Source organism: Rhamphochromis sp. 'chilingali', assembly GCF_963969265.1.
Source record: "Rhamphochromis sp. 'chilingali' genome assembly, chromosome: 19".
In the NCBI taxonomy this organism is placed as follows: Eukaryota; Metazoa; Chordata; class Actinopteri; order Cichliformes; family Cichlidae; genus Rhamphochromis; species Rhamphochromis sp. 'chilingali'.
In genome coordinates, this window is record NC_137946.1 from 2365319 (window position 1) to 2384336 (window position 19018).

The window sequence follows — 19018 nt, forward strand, 5'->3', positions numbered from 1 at the left end:
GCTTGACTACATATTTACTGTAAACAAAATGTGTTTCACTTAAATTCTTCTTTCTCTGAAAATGAGTTGCATTTGCCAGAATGTGAATTATTCTAAGCTAGAATGTGTGTTTAATTCTGCAAATGTGTTAAAGATTGAACTCTTTGTTTGATGGCATACATTGAGAGGAACTAGAGTTATAGAAAAACTTCAGAAGGAGCTGCCATCACGGCTTAACCAGTTAGACGAAGCCAAGAATGTTAGACGCGTGTGATTTGAGATCAGCCGTCTGTCCATCTCCTCTTACAGTTAAACAAAACTGCTTCCCACTGAGGAATTAGAAGCAATAAGAGGCTGCTAACCACAGGCAAACCTGAAGAGGAAATTCATGTGAAAGGAGAGGAGCCTTTATGGGAGGACACGTCGCATCCAATAACAATTTTCCCATCAAAATCCCTTTTTATCTGCATGAAAGGATGCTATTTATTCACACGACTCAGAACGCTGTTGTGAGTACTGTACGGGATACCAGACGAGACACTCCAACGTTTCTCATGTGGTGAAGCCAGAACGTAACGCACAGACTGCTTTGCTAAGTTGATGTGAAATGTTAGATTGATGCACGTCTCTGCAGTTCACCCCGTCACGCAGCAAACAGCGCTGCTTTCCTTTGTAATGATTATTATTCATAATTTGAAAGGGATAAAAATTAAATCGTTCGCTGTGTAAACAAGCCAAAAAAACTGTAAACATTGAGTTCAAGGAAAAAGAATGCAATGCATTTCTACTGCTTTTACCCGCAATCTTATGTGATGCTCTATCCGAGAGACATGCTGTTCGAACCTTTAATTAGCCGTTATCGTTCTGCTTTTTTCACGTGCATACTGTGAGCTTGCCAATGCTGCGGTAACGCCACTTCCTCACTCTGTATCATCCCGTCACTTTTCTGTCTGATTTTATTCATTTCCCCAACTCTGTATTTACTGTCTGACTAATCCTATAATCTGCATACATATGTCATTAGGTTTTATGTTGTGTCAGAAGGAAATGTTTTGGGCTCATCAAAGCAGCTGTTTGATCTTGCTCGGGTTTAACAGTGGATGGCAGCCAACCAAACACAAGCCCACCTGGCTGGCTGTTCAGATAGACCAGAACAAACGCACACCTAATAATTTACATTTTTCTTTTCTGTCTCTGTCAGAGGATTCGTTTTCTGCTCAGCACGAGCGTCTGAAGGAGGAGAAAGAGTCCTTATCCAAGCTGCAGAAGGAATGCACAGCCAAGAGGTGTGTATCAAACCACAATTAACCATTTCTGTGTTTGCTGCACAGGAAAACGATTTAAAAGCTTGAACCCCATCAGATGGACACTCTGAATGATGATGTTCAGTGTGTTAGTCACTTGCATTAAATTGAGCTAACAGGTATAAGATTGCACCCTGCACCTTACTCTTTCAAAACAATGGCCTGTTTTTGTGGCCGCTGCTCCCTGTTTGTGTTCTCGACCAAGAGTTTGCACATTGTGCTAAAAAGGCGTTTGGCCGGTGTTTGCCTTGGCTTGCAGTGAGACGTGTGTGCGGCGGGCACACATTCTGGATACGTTTTTGTTTATCTGAGAAGTACCTGGCAGTCGCAGAGGGTAAGCCAGAGCCCCAGGAAGGCCAGCAGGGGCCAAGAGACCCAGCAAACAGGAAATTAACACCGACACTTGTATCTGCTTAACATCCATTCCTTGGAAATAACTTGTCGTTTGTTTTTCATGAAAGTGTCTCTTTTCATTTATAGTGTTTAGCGAGGGAATGTTATACTGAGCATACACACTTTTTCTCAGCCTTTCCACGTTTCTGTTTAATATTATTTGAATCTTGTCATGGCTTCGATCCCCAGAAAGTTACAAGTACATTTACTCAATCGTGTTACTCTGAAAATGTGACGTCAGTGTTTTCATGATACTATTTTATAGCTACATAGCTCCATTTTTTTTGAATTCTTCTGTACTAAGACAGGATGTGCGATTTATTAATTTATTTATAGTTAAAGGTTAAACTATTGTGTGACAGCTTTCTTGAGTTAAGAGCACTTTTAATTAAGACATTCCACATTTCCACATGTTGGCAGTTCAGCCAAAGAAATATTTCTTTTCTGAACTCATCAGATGGTTTTGTCCAGAGAAACTCGCAGCAGAGGTCACGTTAATCGCAGTTTTGTAGGAAAAAAGCAGTTAAGCAAAGAGTTACAACACAGCAAACCAACATGACACAACTATATAAGACAACGAAAACTGTTGTGCTCAAAAACAAATCAAACATAGAATAAAAGCCAAAAACATAAAAGCAACACTTAAATGACATGTTGGACCTTCATGAAAGAAAAGTTCATGTTGAAAATCTTTACTGAAAGATCTTTTTGGAGCAGTATATTTATTCCAATTATAAACTACAAGTGCTACTTATTTACTGATACAGTGTAACATTAGTTTCACTGTATCTTGCACAATAACAGCGGAGTTAACAGCTTGCTCATTTAAAGAGAAGATCGATCCCACTTTTATCTAATATGTTCTAATAGTAAAGTCAGCACCCAGTTAACTTATCAGAAAAACAGAAAGAAGTTTTTACTATTGAGAACTAAACTTCTTCTTTCTCTTCCTTCTGTGACGCAGGATTGGTGTATACACAAAGTGTTTAGGTTGGCGTATTTTACGAGTAACCGCTTAAACAAACATGTATTTTTAAATGTACGAATGTTGAATTCATAAATATACACTGGTTATTATGTAATGACATCTTCCAAATTGATGTGTTCTCATAAACTTAGAATGAGTCCATTAAACATACACAGGACAAGGCGCCGGTTTGTAAAAGACACCATATTGCCTGACTGTCTTGAGACAGGCATGGCATTCATACCCTGATCGCATTTTTATCTATGTGACTAGAGACCAGCCACATGTGTAGTCTGCTAAAGACAGAGCAGGAGAGGACTCGTAGGTGTTGATGGATTACTGAGCGAGAACTTCGGTGATGTCCTCGACGACTCGCCTCGGTATCGCTGTCATTGGTCAGATGTGAGCTTCACTGACTCATCAGTTTGTGTCAGACTCTTTGCACAAACATTTCCAGCCTCGTCCAGAGCAAACAGACGTGGACACGTGTGATAGCTGAGGGATACAGGACTGACAGCCTGCACTCATTACAAACACAGCATGCACAGAAAGTGGTTCGAGCTGTTTGTTCTACAGTGGCCACCGATTATGCACAATCTGCAGTCCAATAGCATCTAGTGGTGAGATTTTACACACATTAATGGAAGAACGTAGAGGTATCTGCATGAAATGCTTTGGTATTATCCACACTGATCCACAAGTAGAGGCATGAGTTTAAAATGCGAACAGACTCACTTAAATGCAAGCATACACATTTAGAGAGTATTCATACAAAGGCATCCAGTCATGTTCATGACTTTTAACTATAAAAGTTCAGGTAACAACATTTTAAATGCAAAAAAATGAAAAGGGGAATCGTGGTAGGTTTCACTTAGCTCCACAGCTTCCTTTAGTTTCAGTCTGTGTCACCTCGGAGCTATACGCATAGGTCAAAGACTAAAACCTGGATAACAGCCATTAAGAATGATTTTTCCTAGTGGCCATAGACAGACCCTGCATTACTAAAAAGGACTGACCTGTAATGACAATTTTGAACAGTACATTGTCACATGAAGAGAGAGGAGAAAACCCCCAGATCATGCTATTTTTGTTCCTTTTTTTTCCCAACATTAAACTGCCATATTATACTGCATCTTTTGTCTTGATCCCTTTTATATAGGCAGTAGCTGTCAGGCCTTTAAGGCTTTAATTGGGACCCTGTCCTCCCTCTGATTTTCATCTGTTCCCATCTCTTTAACTGACCTCTGCTCTGTCTCCATCAGAGAGCAGTTCCTCAAGTCCAACGCCCAGCTCACCTTCCGTTGTCGTCAGCTCCTCTCTGAGCTTTCCTACATCTACCCCATCGATGTGGTGAGTTGGGCAACTGCAGAGAAATATCTGGTTACAAATGTAAGACTTTGGTGAAGCACAGATGCTGGAGGGGGTTATATACAGTGGGGCAAAAAAGTATTTAGTCAGCCACCGATTGTGCAAGTTCCCCCACTTAAAATGATGACAGAGGTCAGTAATTTGCACCAGAGGTACACTTCAACTGTGAGAGACAGAATGTGAAAAAAAAATCCATGAATCCACATGGTAGGATTTGTAAAGAATTTATTGGTAAATCAGGGTGGAAAATAAGTATTTGGTCAATAACAAAAATACAACTCAATACTTTGTAACATAACCTTTGTTGGCAATAACAGAGGTCAAACGTTTACTATAGGTCTTTACCAGGTTTGCACACACAGTAGCTGGTATTTTGGCCCATTCCTCCATGCAGATCTTCTCGAGAGCAGTGATGTTTTGGGGCTGTCGCCGAGCAACACGGACTTTCAACTCCCGCCACAGATTTTCTATGGGGTTGAGGTCTGGAGACTGGCTAGGCCACTCCAGGACTTTCAAATGCTTCTTACGGAGCCACTCCTTTGTTGCCCGGGCGGTGTGTTTTGGATCATTGTCATGTTGGAAGACCCAGCCTCGTTTCATCTTCAAAGTTCTCACTGATGGAAGGAGGTTTTGGCTCAAAATCTCACGATACATGGCCCCATTCATTCTGTCCTTAACACGGATCAGTCGTCCTGTCCCCTTGGCAGAAAAACAGCCCCGTAGCATGATGTTTCCACCCCCATGCTTCACAGTAGGTATGGTGTTCTTGGGATGCAACTCAGTATTCTTCTTCCTCCAAACACGACGAGTTGAGTTTATACCAAAAAGTTCTACTTTGGTTTCATCTGACCACATGACATTCTCCCAATCCTCTGCTGTATCATCCATGTGCTCTCTGGCAAACTTCAGACGGGCCTGGACATGCACTGGCTTCAGCAGCGGAACACGTCTGGCACTGCGGGATTTGATTCCCTGCCGTTGTAGTGTGTTACTGATGGTGACCTTTGTTACTTTGGTCCCAGCTCTCTGCAGGTCATTCACCAGGTCCCCCCGTGTGGTTCTGGGATCTTTGCTCACCGTTCTCATGATCATTTTGACCCCACGGGATGAGATCTTGCGTGGAGCCCCAGATCGAGGGAGATTATCAGTGGTCTTGTATGTCTTCCATTTTCTGATGATTGCTCCCACAGTTGATTTTTTCACACCAAGCTGCTTGCCTATTGTAGATTCACTCTTCCCAGTCTGGTGCAGGTCTACAATACTTTTCCTGGTGTCCTTCGAAAGCTCTTTGGTCTTGGCCATGGCGAAGTTTGGAGTCTGACTGTTTGAGGCTGTGGACAGGTGTCTTTTATACAGATGATGAGTTCAAACAGGTGCCATTCATACAGGTAACGAGTGGGGGACAGAAAAGCTTCTTACAGAAGACGTTACAGGTCTGTGAGAGCCAGAGATTTTCCTTGTTTGAGGTGACCAAATACTTATTTTCCACCCTGATTTACGAATAAATTCTTTACAAATCCTACCATGTGAATTCATGGATTTTTTTTCCACATTCTGTCTCTCACAGTTGAAGTGTACCTCTGGTGCAAATTACTGACCTCTGTCATCATTTTAAGTGGGGGAACTTGCACAATCGGTGGCTGACTAAATACTTTTTTGCCCCACTGTAGTGTGTGCAGCGATTTCCATGTTTATTCCAAAGATAAATTTAGTTTGTATACTAACTGAATGATTTTAGGCCCGTCCCTCTGCCGGCTGATTATGGATCTGTTGCTGATGTCCAGTTGCTCTGTCCTTCATGTGAAAGCTCTTCTTTAAATCCACAGACCAATCAGTCGGATTATGTCATCTGTGGAGTGAAGCTGCCAAACTCGGAAGACTTTCAAGGTAATTGATTATGTGCCTGCCCGCCTATTTAAGTGTTACAGGAGGATAAGTGGTATGCTGTGCAAATGTTTTGTCTTGCATTCGACGCTTGTGGTTAGATGCAGATGTCGTGAAGTGAAGCAATCTAACATTTTACTGAAGGATAAATGAAGGCTGATGATTTCATAGACAGTTATCTATGATATCATAGTTTTGGCTATTGCAGATGGCAATTTTGCAAAAAGCTATTACTGTTAAGGTACCATAACCTTTGTCGTACTGTGCACGAATGCGATAATTGATAGTTTGTCATTTTCATACATAAAGGGCATAATGACATAATTGTAGCCTAAATGAGGGGAGAATAGCTGTAGAAGCTGCAGATGATTGATATTCCCATTCACTCGGTCTGCTCAGTTGAAATCACAGTACACCCACTGCTGCACGTCTCGTCTTGTGCATGACATCAGTGATCAAATTAACAGAGACATGCACAGCCCTTTTATAGGTAGACATGCACAAGTAAGCCTCAAAAGAGGAGCACGAACTACGCATGGAGTGCGCCATGTCAAAAGGAGGAAGACTGCTCCATACTGATCTAATTACGATCAGTTATAGAGGGCAATGAGAGTTTCTGCAGGGAATTGTTGATTTGGTCGTTTTGCCCTGATGAGATGCAGCGTGGTTAGTTTGCATTCTTGCTGATCTCTTGCTGGTAGCTGTTGGAGCTGTTCACTGCCACCACATTCTAAGAGAGTCTTGTCACAAGATGGTTTTTATCCGGTTCTACCGTCCCAGTGAGAAAAGAGCCACAAAAACCACATGGTATGGTATAAAAGACACATTAGTGAACTGCGGGGCATTAAAAAAGTTGTGTCAGCAGGCACATTCGCACACAATGCTCCCGTTATGAGCTTGGTGGGGAAGGTTGGAGTAAAGGTCGCATCATATGTGTCGTGACAAATTGGATTTGCAGTCACAGCAAGAGAAATGTGATGACTGTATGACCTCTTAATAGTTGGGGGATGAGAATTGAATGGGTTTCTGAATGCTGAGCTTTGGTCAGGACCACTTGTCCAACACAGGGAACACAACCTCCACTGTCCACGCCGCATTCTCGGGCTCCCCTTCCTCACAGCTGGTGAAACCCAGCAAGCCTCTGAGGCCGTAATTCAGCAACACTAGCCTCGACTCCTCCGCTCCCTGCTGCCGCTCCCCACCTGTTAACATCTTTTACATACACAGTAGAGATGGGCAGCCATTACTTGTTCTCAATTTAAAATTTGACACACAGACCGAATCCTGTTTTCTCTCAGTTTTAGATGATCGATCGGTCCTTTCAGACACATCTATAAAAGTGCGAGCATGAACCACAGCCCTGAAGTCGTCTGTTACCGGTGTGAGGCTAAAGTGAGGCAGATTAAATTTAATACTGATTCAAAAGGAAAACGATGTACTGCATGTGTTGTCAGTCAGGACAGATGGAGAAACATGGACTGCCCACCTCCACTTTACTCATTTCTCTTCATTTCTCTTTAGTCTTCTGCAGTTAGAGGTCTCAGAGTCCAGAGCTGTCTGTGTGTCAAAGCCGGTTTGAAAAAGCCTGCAGGGGAGGAATATTTCACATCAGAGCCCAGGATTAGGGTTAGTTGGCGTCCTAATCCTGTAGAGAGTCAAGGTGGACATTGAAGCCTTCCCTGTGAGCTCAGCCTCATGAGGTATCTGCAGGCTCCATTAGCACCCAGAGGTGTCACTTAAACTTGTGTCCTTCAGTTGACCTGATATTCCTCGGGGGCAGGAAGTCGTTCTCTCCATGGGCTTTAACCCTTTGGACTGAAAAGACAGGAAGGACAGTGATATAATCCAGGGGTTCTGTGCTAAGTTGAAAAACACACATTTTGAGCCAAAGAGCCTACCACTCTGTTGCCATAGTTTATTATTTCAAAGCATTAAGATAAAAACCACAGTGATTTTAAGTCTTAGCCTCGAGCAGTGTCCTTCTGAGAATGTGAAACCACTTTGTGTTTTGTCTTGAAACAATTTCTCGTGCTTACAGTGAGTTGGTTTGCAGTTTCTTTCCCAGTCCGTCAAATGTTCACGGAGGCATCCAGTTTTCCACACTAACAGATATTTGGACTCGGAGGGGTTAGCTGTACGTGATGCTTTTGCTTCTTAAGCACATATCACAGAGAATTTGGGAATCTCAGCGCAGCCAGTGTTTTTTGGTACTGTGTGCTGTGCCACGTACTGCAACGCATTAAAAACATGAATGCGACTACTCTCCTTCCAGCAAATACTTTGTTACCAAGTTATCTTTAGCTGGATGTTCGTACAGTTTGGGGGTCATAAGATGTAGACAAACAGCCCTGACATTGACTGTATGCTTTGAGGTTTTCACCATAATAAAATGTTACTATTTTGACTCAGTTTTCATTGAGTGAGATTCTTAAACACTTTGGTTTATAATAATAATAATAATAATAATAATATACCAAAGTAATAATAACTAAAAGGTGCACTTAACAACTGAGCAGGAAACGTCTCATTTGTGACCAAACCTTAAATATGTGATAAGCAGAGCATCTTTTTCACTTTGTGTCCTGCAGCAAAGGATGATGGGAGCATAGCAGTCGCCTTGGGTTACACAGCACACCTGGTCCTCATGATCTCATGCTTCCTGCAGATCCCTCTTAGGTATCCGGTGATCCACAAGGGTTCACGCTCTTCTATCAAGGACACCATCACTGACAGACTCACTGAGAAAGAGAGAGAGTAAGTACCCTTTACAAACACACCTAATATTAGCAAAAACCTGAAATATCCACATCACAAATGCTGAGCTCTCTTTCTTACTGTACGATCTGTACATATAGTATACAGCACTGCGCAAAAGTCTCGAGCCACTCCTCACGTCTTTGTATTTTTCTAGTGTAATTTATTTAAAATATGCAAACGTGCAAAGAAATCCATATAAAGCAAAAACAGAATTTGTACAATTCTAACGAGGTTGGGAGTCAACATTTGGCACGAGCACGTTTATTCGGCTGCAGTGAAACTGAGGAAATCCAATTCTCTCAAAAAACAAGGAAAATAAAATTTGTTAGAGGAAACATGCGAACCAGACACGGGGAAGAAGTGGTGGATAATTCAGTGAGCTGACTGACAGCACGCAGACAAAATATAGACTGAGCAAGGTGAACTCAATCAGACAGTAACAAGGGCGAGACGAGAACAAAAGGAGGAAGTCAAAAGGCAGGAAGACACACATGGGAATGATCTCCAAAATAATACAGAAAGAAAGAGAGACCAATAACAAAGTCGCACAGACAGGGCGATCAACGAAGACACAGAAAAAGGAAAAACAGCAAAGTTACAGCAGAACAGCGACAGTGATGTTTGGGACATTTCTTCTTATTCCAACGTTGCCCTTTTATGAACGAGATCAGCTCAGCAGATGGATGAAAATAAGCCATCTGTTTCTCATGGAGGGTCCTTCAAATAAATTGCTTCTCTCTGCAAAGTCAGAATCATCACATTATCATATGCATCCAGACTTTGAAGAAAGCAGTTGATGTAAATTGCCGTGAATAAAACAGAGGGAATAAAGTCTGACTTTCTTCTCTCAAGAAGAATGAATGTTGTTTACTTTGTGAATATGTAAATGTACAGATTTAAACTGTGACACTCTGATAAATGAAGCGCTTTTACTGTGAAATCCACCATTTAGACTTTACTGCAGTTTGAGCAGAGTCCATGCCTCCCATTGCAGATGAGACTGGCTGTTAAATTTACTCTGTTGCAAACAAACTCTTTTTGTGTTGTGCTCCTGGACGGGAAAAATATTTATGCTTTTTGCCATCTAAAACTGTGCAAATCATTCTCTTCTTTCTTTCCTTTCCTTTTGCCGCTGCTGCACAAGCACTGGTTATTTGTATTAGTATTAGTATTAGTATTTCTTTACTCCAACACCAGTAGATTTTTTTGACTGTGCGGTCGGTGCTGGTCTCTAACTCAACAAAAGCCTTTAACATTTGTAACATTTCAACATTGTTAACAAGAATGTTTTATTGGAAAAACATCACAACGTTCCAAAGTATTGTTTAAAGTGATTGTCACCACCATTGGAACCAGCTGCATCACACTTTCAGCAGTCTCCTCAAACCTACGGAGCCACAATGAATACGTGGAAGTTTTATTAAAGTTGGTAAATTACCAGCCTTGAGGCTTTAGATTTCCTACAGATGATAAATTCAACTTTCCACGCGGTAGTATCCATGGATTTGTTACCAAGTTTTTACAGTTGTTACAGCTTTGAGGTGGCTGTAGCCCAGGAGGTAGAGCAGGTTATCTACAAATAGGAAGGTTGGTAGTTCAATCCCTGAGTGTTCCCTTTCTGCGTGGGATACTAACCCTTATGCAACCATCTGACTGTGAATGTCTGCAAATGATGGATAGAAGATCTGCAGATATCTTAAGCCAAAGTTTCTGCGTCTCAGGTGGAAAGTGTTGGATCAGTGAATCCTGCTGCAGACCTCATTGCTTGAGTCTTTGGCCTTAATGTTAGCATGCATCACTGTAACAGTGCATGCAGCATGTAGAGTATGTGACAGAGAATAAGGAACCACAATCGTCACCTTTATTTACTGAATCGACTGGTTTGTGTGCTGAATCTAGCCCGATCGTGTTGCACAGCGGTTTGTGTGGACCTGTGCTTCTTAGCTGTGTTTGACTAAAACAGCGTTTTGGGGGTTTTTTTTCGTCCACCCCCCGAGTTGAGTTTGAATTTCTCAAACACAACACAGATTTGGTAGTCATGAGCTCCACACGAGTGCATCAGTGCACAATCACACACAGACCACACAGTAGCGTCAGTAGGCCGTTTTGACGGCTGTGTTGGCTTCTTGATTCAGACGCGCGTCCAAATCTGAAATACTGTTCTGATTTGGAAATGACTGCTGAACAAAAACCTCAGTATGGATACTTGTTGTTTCACGTTAACACATGCATAGCTGGTCGGTGAAGAAAGCGCCTGAGTCGTCCCTCGAAGTTGTTTTGTTTTGCCTATGGTAGCAACTGGGTTTACTCAGGTGTTCACAGGGAACAGACTGTAAATCACACAGCAGCCTTTCACAGTCATACCCTACGGTTGTAACCACTTTGCTTCCTACCTTCGCCACATTGTATCTTTTTTTTTTTTTTTTACATTTCTTTTTGTTCAGTCACGATGTTGACACAGAGCGTGACAAATGATAAACTGATCTGGGGGTTTGCCAGGACCCTTTGTGTTAGTCAGGAAGCACAGAGGAGCAGCAACGGCTAATGTGATGAAATTATTATTTGTGTGTGTTATGCTCTTGTAACTATGCATCAAGTCAGAAAAATAATGTAAAAAATGAGAAGCAAAAAACCCCTCTCTGTTATGATAATTGCACACTCGGGACACACGCGCTCAGGAATGTACATACGTACTGACATTCCACACGAAGGCCTTCCAATACGTGACCGGCGTGGAGCGAGATTTGGCTGTAGTGCTGCTGATGGCCGTGGATGTCGCACTTTATTATAGAGTATGATGAAGTCCACAGTCTTGCTTATGCTCATCAGCTCTTTACCTGTTGCCTCCTGGTTGATATCGGTGGAATATTTCAGTCAATGATCAGATGTTTGTTGTTTCTGGATTAATTTTGATGCCATCATTTTGTCTCGTGTTGCGATGCTGAACAGAGGCACTGTGGGAGAATTCATTGAAATACTCATCTGCAATAATTTTGCAGGAAAGCACCTATAAATTATTACTGCTTTTGCATTAAGCATTGCCCGTGCCTTTCAGTCACACAACGTGAATGGCTCAGTCGCTGTTATGTAGTTGACTGCAAATGAACACACATGGCCGCCAAAAATACTGGCTTTGTTTTGTCATTACATGTCTGCAGTGGAGGCACGCGTGTGGAGCTGATGTCGCTGAGCACTGCCTCTTTCACATCCACATGTCACATAAAAAGAGGAAAGCATTGTGTGGAGCCGAAACAATTCAGTGGCTTAACACGTCAAGACAATAGAGAGACTCCCTGTGAGTTGCGTTACTCGTTTCCAGTCCTACCAAGCGTGTTTACACCAGCATCCGTCAACAACCTGTGGCGTCCATGGATATCGCAAAGACACAACAGTCCAACTTTGCTCTTTACCGCGTGGGGCCATGCACTCCAGCAAACCCCACCCCCTGCACACGTTAATGACTGCTGAGGCCCCAGTGGGCTGCAGACATACAACAAAATGATGTGTGGGGAGATGGAAAGCACCCAGCCGGGCTCTGAAAGTTTACAAAAAAGGGGCAATTAAAGTGTCGGAAAAGGCCGGCTAGTGGTGATAAGTTAGGTGGTGTGCGATCAGCTTCAGGATTAGCAAAGCCACTTTTAATAGCGTGCACATAGACACTTGGAGGTGTCTTGGTTGCACCTTCTGCTGTTAAATGATAATTGCACTTACTTGGCTTTCCCTAAACGGCTAGTTTTACTATGTGAGCCATGTTTGTAGTTCTCATCTCAGTCTCAACATCTTCATTCATTCTCTACTGCAGCATATTATAACTAGTGTGAGTCCAGATTACAGATATACTCTGTTAGCAGAAAATCCTGCTCCTTAAGCTGTTAAGAGCGACGGCCGGAGCTGAGCAAGAACATTTTTCTATTGTCGCTGTTAATTTAAATGTTACAAGAAGCAGAGCTTTAGTTTGGTGAGAGAAGAATCTGAAAATATTTTACCTTGTGAGTTTGTTACCTCATTCTTTTCCTCCTGTGGGTTAAAACAACAATAATAGTTTTATTACAAAGACCAAAATATTTTAGTCCAAGAAAATCAGACGAGGCCTCTGTTGCTCTGAACTGTGTTAAACTCCAACACTGGGCAAAGGCCAGAGTTTGAATCTGGCCCCGCAACAGTGTTTGAAAGCAGGGTGTGGAATATGACTGGACTGTTTAACGACAAGTACAATTTGACCTTTTCAGGGATCGCTGTCCTCTGGGTCAGAGATGTTCTCAAAAATTGTTGGACTTTTAACATGTTGCACCCACATTTGGACTCGTGTTGAGCACAGTTCCAGAGTTGCTGATTGCGAGGGGGAGAAGGAGGGAGATGTGATCCAGATGTCCCGCATTTGATTGAGACCAGAGCCTGGCCATTAAAAAAACACGAACTGAGTCATATAGTTGTTCAACCAAAGCACTGGAGCGCATCAGCTTTTTTCTTTTAAACTATCGCTGGTTAGAGAAAAGTCGATGTAAGTGGGATTTACGCATCGCTGCTCGCTTCAAATTTAAAAGACAGAGCTGCTGCCAGGGAAGGGATACCAGCTGAAGACGAGAGGAACCTGCGAACACCAAGAAAAGCGGTCATTGTTCCAGGCCTCCAGCGGTTTCATGCCTCTTAACATGGACTATGTGAAGAGGAGAAGAGTGGGAATAACCCCCCCGCTGCTCTGCCTGCCTGAAGCTGCACAGCAGTGACAAGACAAAGCAGTGTGAGGCTAAACACCCGGTTTACAGGGTGACCTACGTTACTGGGAAGCATGCACGCCCACGAGAGGAGAGTAACTTTTTATTGTTCCATTTAAGTTGTTTCAGGATCAGTAAATAAGTTAAAAGAGCAGTTCACCCAAACGATTTAATAAAAAGGAAAACAGTATGCACCCCTGGTGGCTATTTTGCAAATGGAGTGGTTTCATTTTCTCCTGCACTTAAGCTCATTCAGTGCAGATGAAGAGAATGACAGTTAGTCCTCCTCTAGATTCTCACTACAGTTTAAATGTGTTGGAGATTTCGTGCATTTTAAATTGCTTGTGTTGTTTTCCAGGATGAAACGAGTGTCCTGTCCAGTATAAAACGACACTGGGCTCCACAGTGACAGAAACAAGTAAACACATTCTCTTGGTATTATAGAATAAATGTTGTGGTTTCGCTGGTGTGATACGCACATGTTCTGTAGTGGTTCGGTTGCATAGTTGCTGTGTTCTTCATACGAGAGATGAATGAGGCGATCAACTGGGAAGCCATGAGGGCTTAAATCAAATTTGAGAATGGCTCATTATTTAGGTACGTACGTCAACTACAAAGGCACCCGAGGACTGGACAGAGTGTTTACTTGTCTTCTGAGGTTTTCTGTCATATCGCTCAAGGCCAAAGGCAGGATTGGTATGTTTTTAATGGCTCTGAAGAAGTCAGTGAGGCTCCTCTAGGTTGACAGCTGAGTTGCGTAAGCAGCCCTTCATCTTGGTGTCCTGCTGCTGTGAAGCCTATACAAGCACTTTTTATCCATTCTTCATTAAAAAGTTAATAAAAAGCATCTGTGCTGCATGTGTGATAGTTTTTTGTTTTTGCCACACGTCTGCAGAGATGCTCGTCTGTCTGATGGAGCTGCCACAGTGCTGGGAAGTTCGATAAAGTGCAAGTGGTGTTCATCGTCATACACGATATAACATTTTGGACTGGTGCGATGGTCAGCTCCCCTTGAGAAAACAAGGGAGCTGAAGAAGACAGAAGGAAACGGGGAAAGAGGAGTGTGTGGGGGTTGGGTGCCGGGGTCAGCAGACCCCTGGATATTCTTAAGAGCCGTGATGAAAACCCAGTGTGACAGAGCAAGCAGCCACCACATCACTCAGGAGACGCCTTAACGGCGTTGACCAAGATGGTGAAATGGTTATGCCGGGGTCTTAAGTGCAGCAGTGGTCATTAAAATAGCATTCAGTGACAGATGCTCAGTGTAATCATTTCTCAGATATTGGAAATTACAGCTCCCGGTGATTTATAGAGTAACCGCTGCCATCAGATCTTTAACAGTTGCAAGGCAGGTGTAGGTTGTTTTTCCTTTTTTTCTTTTTAAAGCAAGTCCAAATGATTTATGGTCCCCTGGCATTTGAAATTGCACATTAAAGACATTGTGAAACTTACAAGCAGCCCACACCACCATTTAAATACCGGCCAAGCCTCGGCTCCGGCATGTGAGCCAGATCTGTTGTTTTGCACATTTGGAGTATTAATTAGAATGTCTAAACAGGCAAGCCAACACATGTGGACACTTCAGCCAGTGTATACATTTCAGCGGGTCAGTCAGTCAGTCACTAGGCGCCTTCCCACCATATTCTCATGAACCGCGCTAAAGCTACGCTCGACCACCCACCTGCATAGCTGTGTCTTCCTTATGTTCCTCCGTTTCATCCAGTGGACTCGGAAGGGGAGTGAGAGCAGTCGTGTACCAGAAAATGCTTAAATATACAGACTTTGTAGGTTTGCCCTGTGACCTTGTGGCCCCAGTTCTCGAATTGGCTGCTTTTAATGCTTTTAACAAGGTGTCTATAGAGACATCGCAATTTTGACAGAAAGAAAACAGAGCTCAGATGGACTCGGTGCCCTCTATTTTAGCTTTGTTATTGTTGTAAAATCTCCAGAAGTCAATGGTTGTTTTAAACAGGCTTGTACATCTTTGTGCTGCAGGAACATTTCCTCACTGCGCAAATCGCCCACAAATGTGGTCGTTTAACTATAAAAAACGTCATGTGCTGCTGACACCTGCTAGCAGGCCCCAGAGTACAGTACAGGCAGACGGTGCAGAGACACTGGTCGTGCATCAACCACAGATGAAAGCATTATAAGTCAGCCTGCTATTAAAAGATCCCTGAACAGAAATAAAAGGCAGGACAAGGAGTGAGTTTAAAAAGAAATGGACAGGAAGAGAGAGAGCAGCGAGCCTTCCTTTGCTTCATCCCATCGTTGTAACTACGTGTTTATTGGTTGTTTCCTTCATTTAACAAGAGTCCCAGCTTTATATTTGAAGGCTGTCTGTGGATAAAGGCTGTCTAGACCCTGCAGTTAAAACGCTGGCAGGCTGGGGGCATTCATATAAAACCCGGGGACTTTCCTGTAAGATACTGCTTTTGTCTTTTTTAATGTCGTGGCTCCACACTTATTAATTACATATTTTCAGGTCTACACCCAGAGCCAGCACTTGCACATTAACTATGCTGTGGTTGGGATGCTCTTTAGATGAGAAGGAAAGAGAAGTGCATTTTATTTTTTTTATTTTTTTGCAGGGGGAAGAAATGTGACAGATTTACGTCTGCCCTCAAATCACTGTTATTCTTTGTCATCTTTTTTTTTTTTTGTCTGTCCGGTGCATCCAGAGTTGAATATTGGCTAAATGAAAGCAGATTTCATGTTTCAGTAATCAGTCTTTTGAATGCACCCTTAAGTGAGTGGGCGTGTTGATTACGGCGCCTGTCGTTTTCAGTTTGCTGTGTTAGTTTCATAGACGTGACCCTTCAGCGGCGCTGCCGCCGAGGGGAGCGGGAGAGGGATGTGCTGACGGAAGAAACTGCCTGATCAAGGAAAGTGAAGAAATGTGCGGAGGCCTTCTGGGAAAGAGATGATTTGATTTGATTTACATGTAAAACACAATTAAACAAAAGAACCACGTACATTGTTTAGTGCAGAGGACTGTTTCAGTTTATGTTGCCGGCTGAGTGATTAAAAACGGCGTCCGGCCTCCTCATACTCGTATGTCTCTCGCAGACACGTCATTTAGATTTTTCCTGCTGTAGCAGAGATAATGGCAATGGCAGTCTGTTCTCAAGGGCTGTTATTTCATACAGCGATTTCCTTTTTACTCTGGAACGAAACACAGCAAATAAGAACAAACCATTGAACGCTGGTGTTTCTGTTTGATTTCTCAAGTCATCCACACTTAACGGGTTCTTTGTTTGCCCGACCACTCCACCGGCTTTTATTAAACTGTGCTCGCCGCTCTTTGTGTACTCTCGCTGACGGACAAACAAACGGCAATAATTAAAAGTGCTCTCTAGCTGAAGTTCTCCTTCAGCGCCTCCTCCCCTCGACTCGATCCTCCCCGCCGCTGCGGTGTAATAATATATTTGGCGTTACGGGACGTCCCCGTGAGGAATTCCTGGTGTTTGGTGAACCAGAGTCTCTCTGCAGTGTGATTTCAGACACAGCGGACAGCAGTCATTAATCACCGCACTGTACAGGAGTGTGCGTGGTGCGTTTGTGTGTGTTGAAGGTAGCTTTGTTTCCCTTTCAGTCATGCTCATCAGCAAACAAATCCTATCTGTTTTTGGGGAAGTGATGTTGGCTCTGCCAGCAGTGCACAGGGAATGCCTGTTGTGCTGTTCTTCCTCTCCCTGTTAGTTATTTCCGAATGCTGAGATATGACCTCTGGCGTGTCGCCTTCTCCGCGGGGCCTTGGCTGCATGTCGGCGATACGGAGGTCTAACGAGCGACGGGCTGTGTGGCCCTCGGGCTACACCGGCACTTTTTCTTTGCCAGACTTTTGCAGCAACATCCTGTTAAATTTCATTTTCGGGGCTGCAAAGATCTCCATGTGTTCGAGGTTTACTTCTCAACCTTCCCGGATCTGCAGTGCGATGCGTGAGTGAGGAGGTGTTTACAGTGAACCCTGCAGTCAGAATGTTGTCTGACATGTCCAGACAGCCGCAGATATGATGTAAAGCAAACTTTCAGGATGTGGATAAAAGCCAAATAAAAGAGAGAGAGCTGTTAAAAATCCCTTAGTTCTGTATGTTCTTGTTATCGAGAGGAAATGCTAAAACACAAATGTCATACAGTGAAATCTGGACGTATAATATCCTATAAGCTGCAGAGTTTCTGCTGTATTTTTCTACTTTATTCCTGCACAGGATTAAGATCACCTCTGACCTCCCTGTGGCACACACACGGGAATACTATCCAATAGATGAGAAGCAATTAGTCACAGTGAGTGTGTATTGTAGGTTTTTTAATTCTTTTACTTTTCCACCTTATTCTTTTAGTAAAGAAAAACATTTACACCTCAAGTGAAATTTCTAAAGCACAAGCTTTATTCATTTTTATCTTTACAACCTTGTTTATATTTGACTTGGCCTCTTATCAGCTCAACATGTAACATCTCAACTCTGCTGATGAATGTCATGAGCCAGAAAACGCTAAAACTCCAAAGTTCACTCATATTTCCTCCCACGTTGCTTCAGCGTTTGGGTGAGAGGTTAAGAGCAGACTTGGGGTTAGGTTCCTCCAAAGGTAAAGGTGAAGAATTTTGAAGGGCTCTTCAGATAAAGCTCTGATATGAGTGTAGTCCCTGAAAGTATTCACAGGTTTGAGTATGTGTGTGTTTGCTCAGAGTAAATCCCTGCTTATTCTGTGGAGCTCGTTTCTCATCATGCTGAAGCCTCCTCAGTGGGAGATCAGGAGGCATAAGCACTTAATGACTGAAAGGGATGAGTCCGGCCTTAACATCCCCAACCGTATCTCTCTGCATGTCAGCGTATTCACCTCACTACCCCACGCCAGCACCCAAGGGCATCTCCCGGATCTCCTTCATGAGCATTCCCTGCATGTCCTACCTAAGCCATGCGACTGGCGCCGATGGGACTTTCCCACCATGCTGAAAAGAAAATTTGTTCCTGTTCAGGGGCGGATAAACACGTTGTTTGGACGCCTCTGCTGTTTGATATTTCAGTTTAGCGCCGTACGGAGGTGGCATCTGTGGGAAGGGATCATAGACTCAGACTTCGATTCCTGAGCAATCTGCAAGTATCACCCAATGTAAACACTGCCGGCTACATTATCGGACACTTTCAACAATGCGAGTCAAATCGTTCCTGTGGCGAAGCCAGAGAGAACGAGGTAGATGGAAGTGTAGTATATTTTGATGTGTAATATGGATATAATGTAGCCGGCTTGCAGACGTTCTCTGACTGGATCACAAACAGTAAAATCCTCTTTAAGTGTTTCTTTTTCTTCTGCATTTCACAGATTCCCTTTGTACCCCAGAGGAGAGCGGTTTCATTTTGAATATGGCGTCTACTTACTCAACAAGAACATCGCCCAGGTAATCCATTGCATGCACACGCGCTAAACATGTTTGACGACATTTTAGACTTGAAAACTTATTTAAAAATCATACTAATTTGTAACTGTAAGTTGTCCTGCAGTTTCTAAAAGTTGCTAGTACCGAGTGCAGCGTCTCGTCCATTAACCTCCTAAGACCCGAACTCTTCCACGGCAGCAATTTTAATTTCTCTTTGATATTTCGGCACATTGGGGCCCGATGAATGTAAAAACAAAGAATTACCAGATTT

The 19018-nt window shown here is 43.0% G+C and overlaps 1 protein-coding gene across 1 annotated transcript in view; it reads left to right on the plus strand.

Moving 5' to 3' along the window:
• uvrag (UV radiation resistance associated gene) overlaps window positions 1–19018 on the plus strand; it is a 98053-nt gene that overhangs the window by 29766 nt on the left and 49269 nt on the right. Inside the window, exons 9-13 of the mRNA XM_080867259.1 lie at window positions 1181–1265; window positions 3906–3993; window positions 5838–5898; window positions 8484–8649; window positions 18693–18768. Coding sequence (XP_080723385.1) covers window positions 1181–1265; window positions 3906–3993; window positions 5838–5898; window positions 8484–8649; window positions 18693–18768 — 476 coding nt within the window. The remainder of the gene's footprint in view (window positions 1–1180; window positions 1266–3905; window positions 3994–5837; window positions 5899–8483; window positions 8650–18692; window positions 18769–19018) is intronic.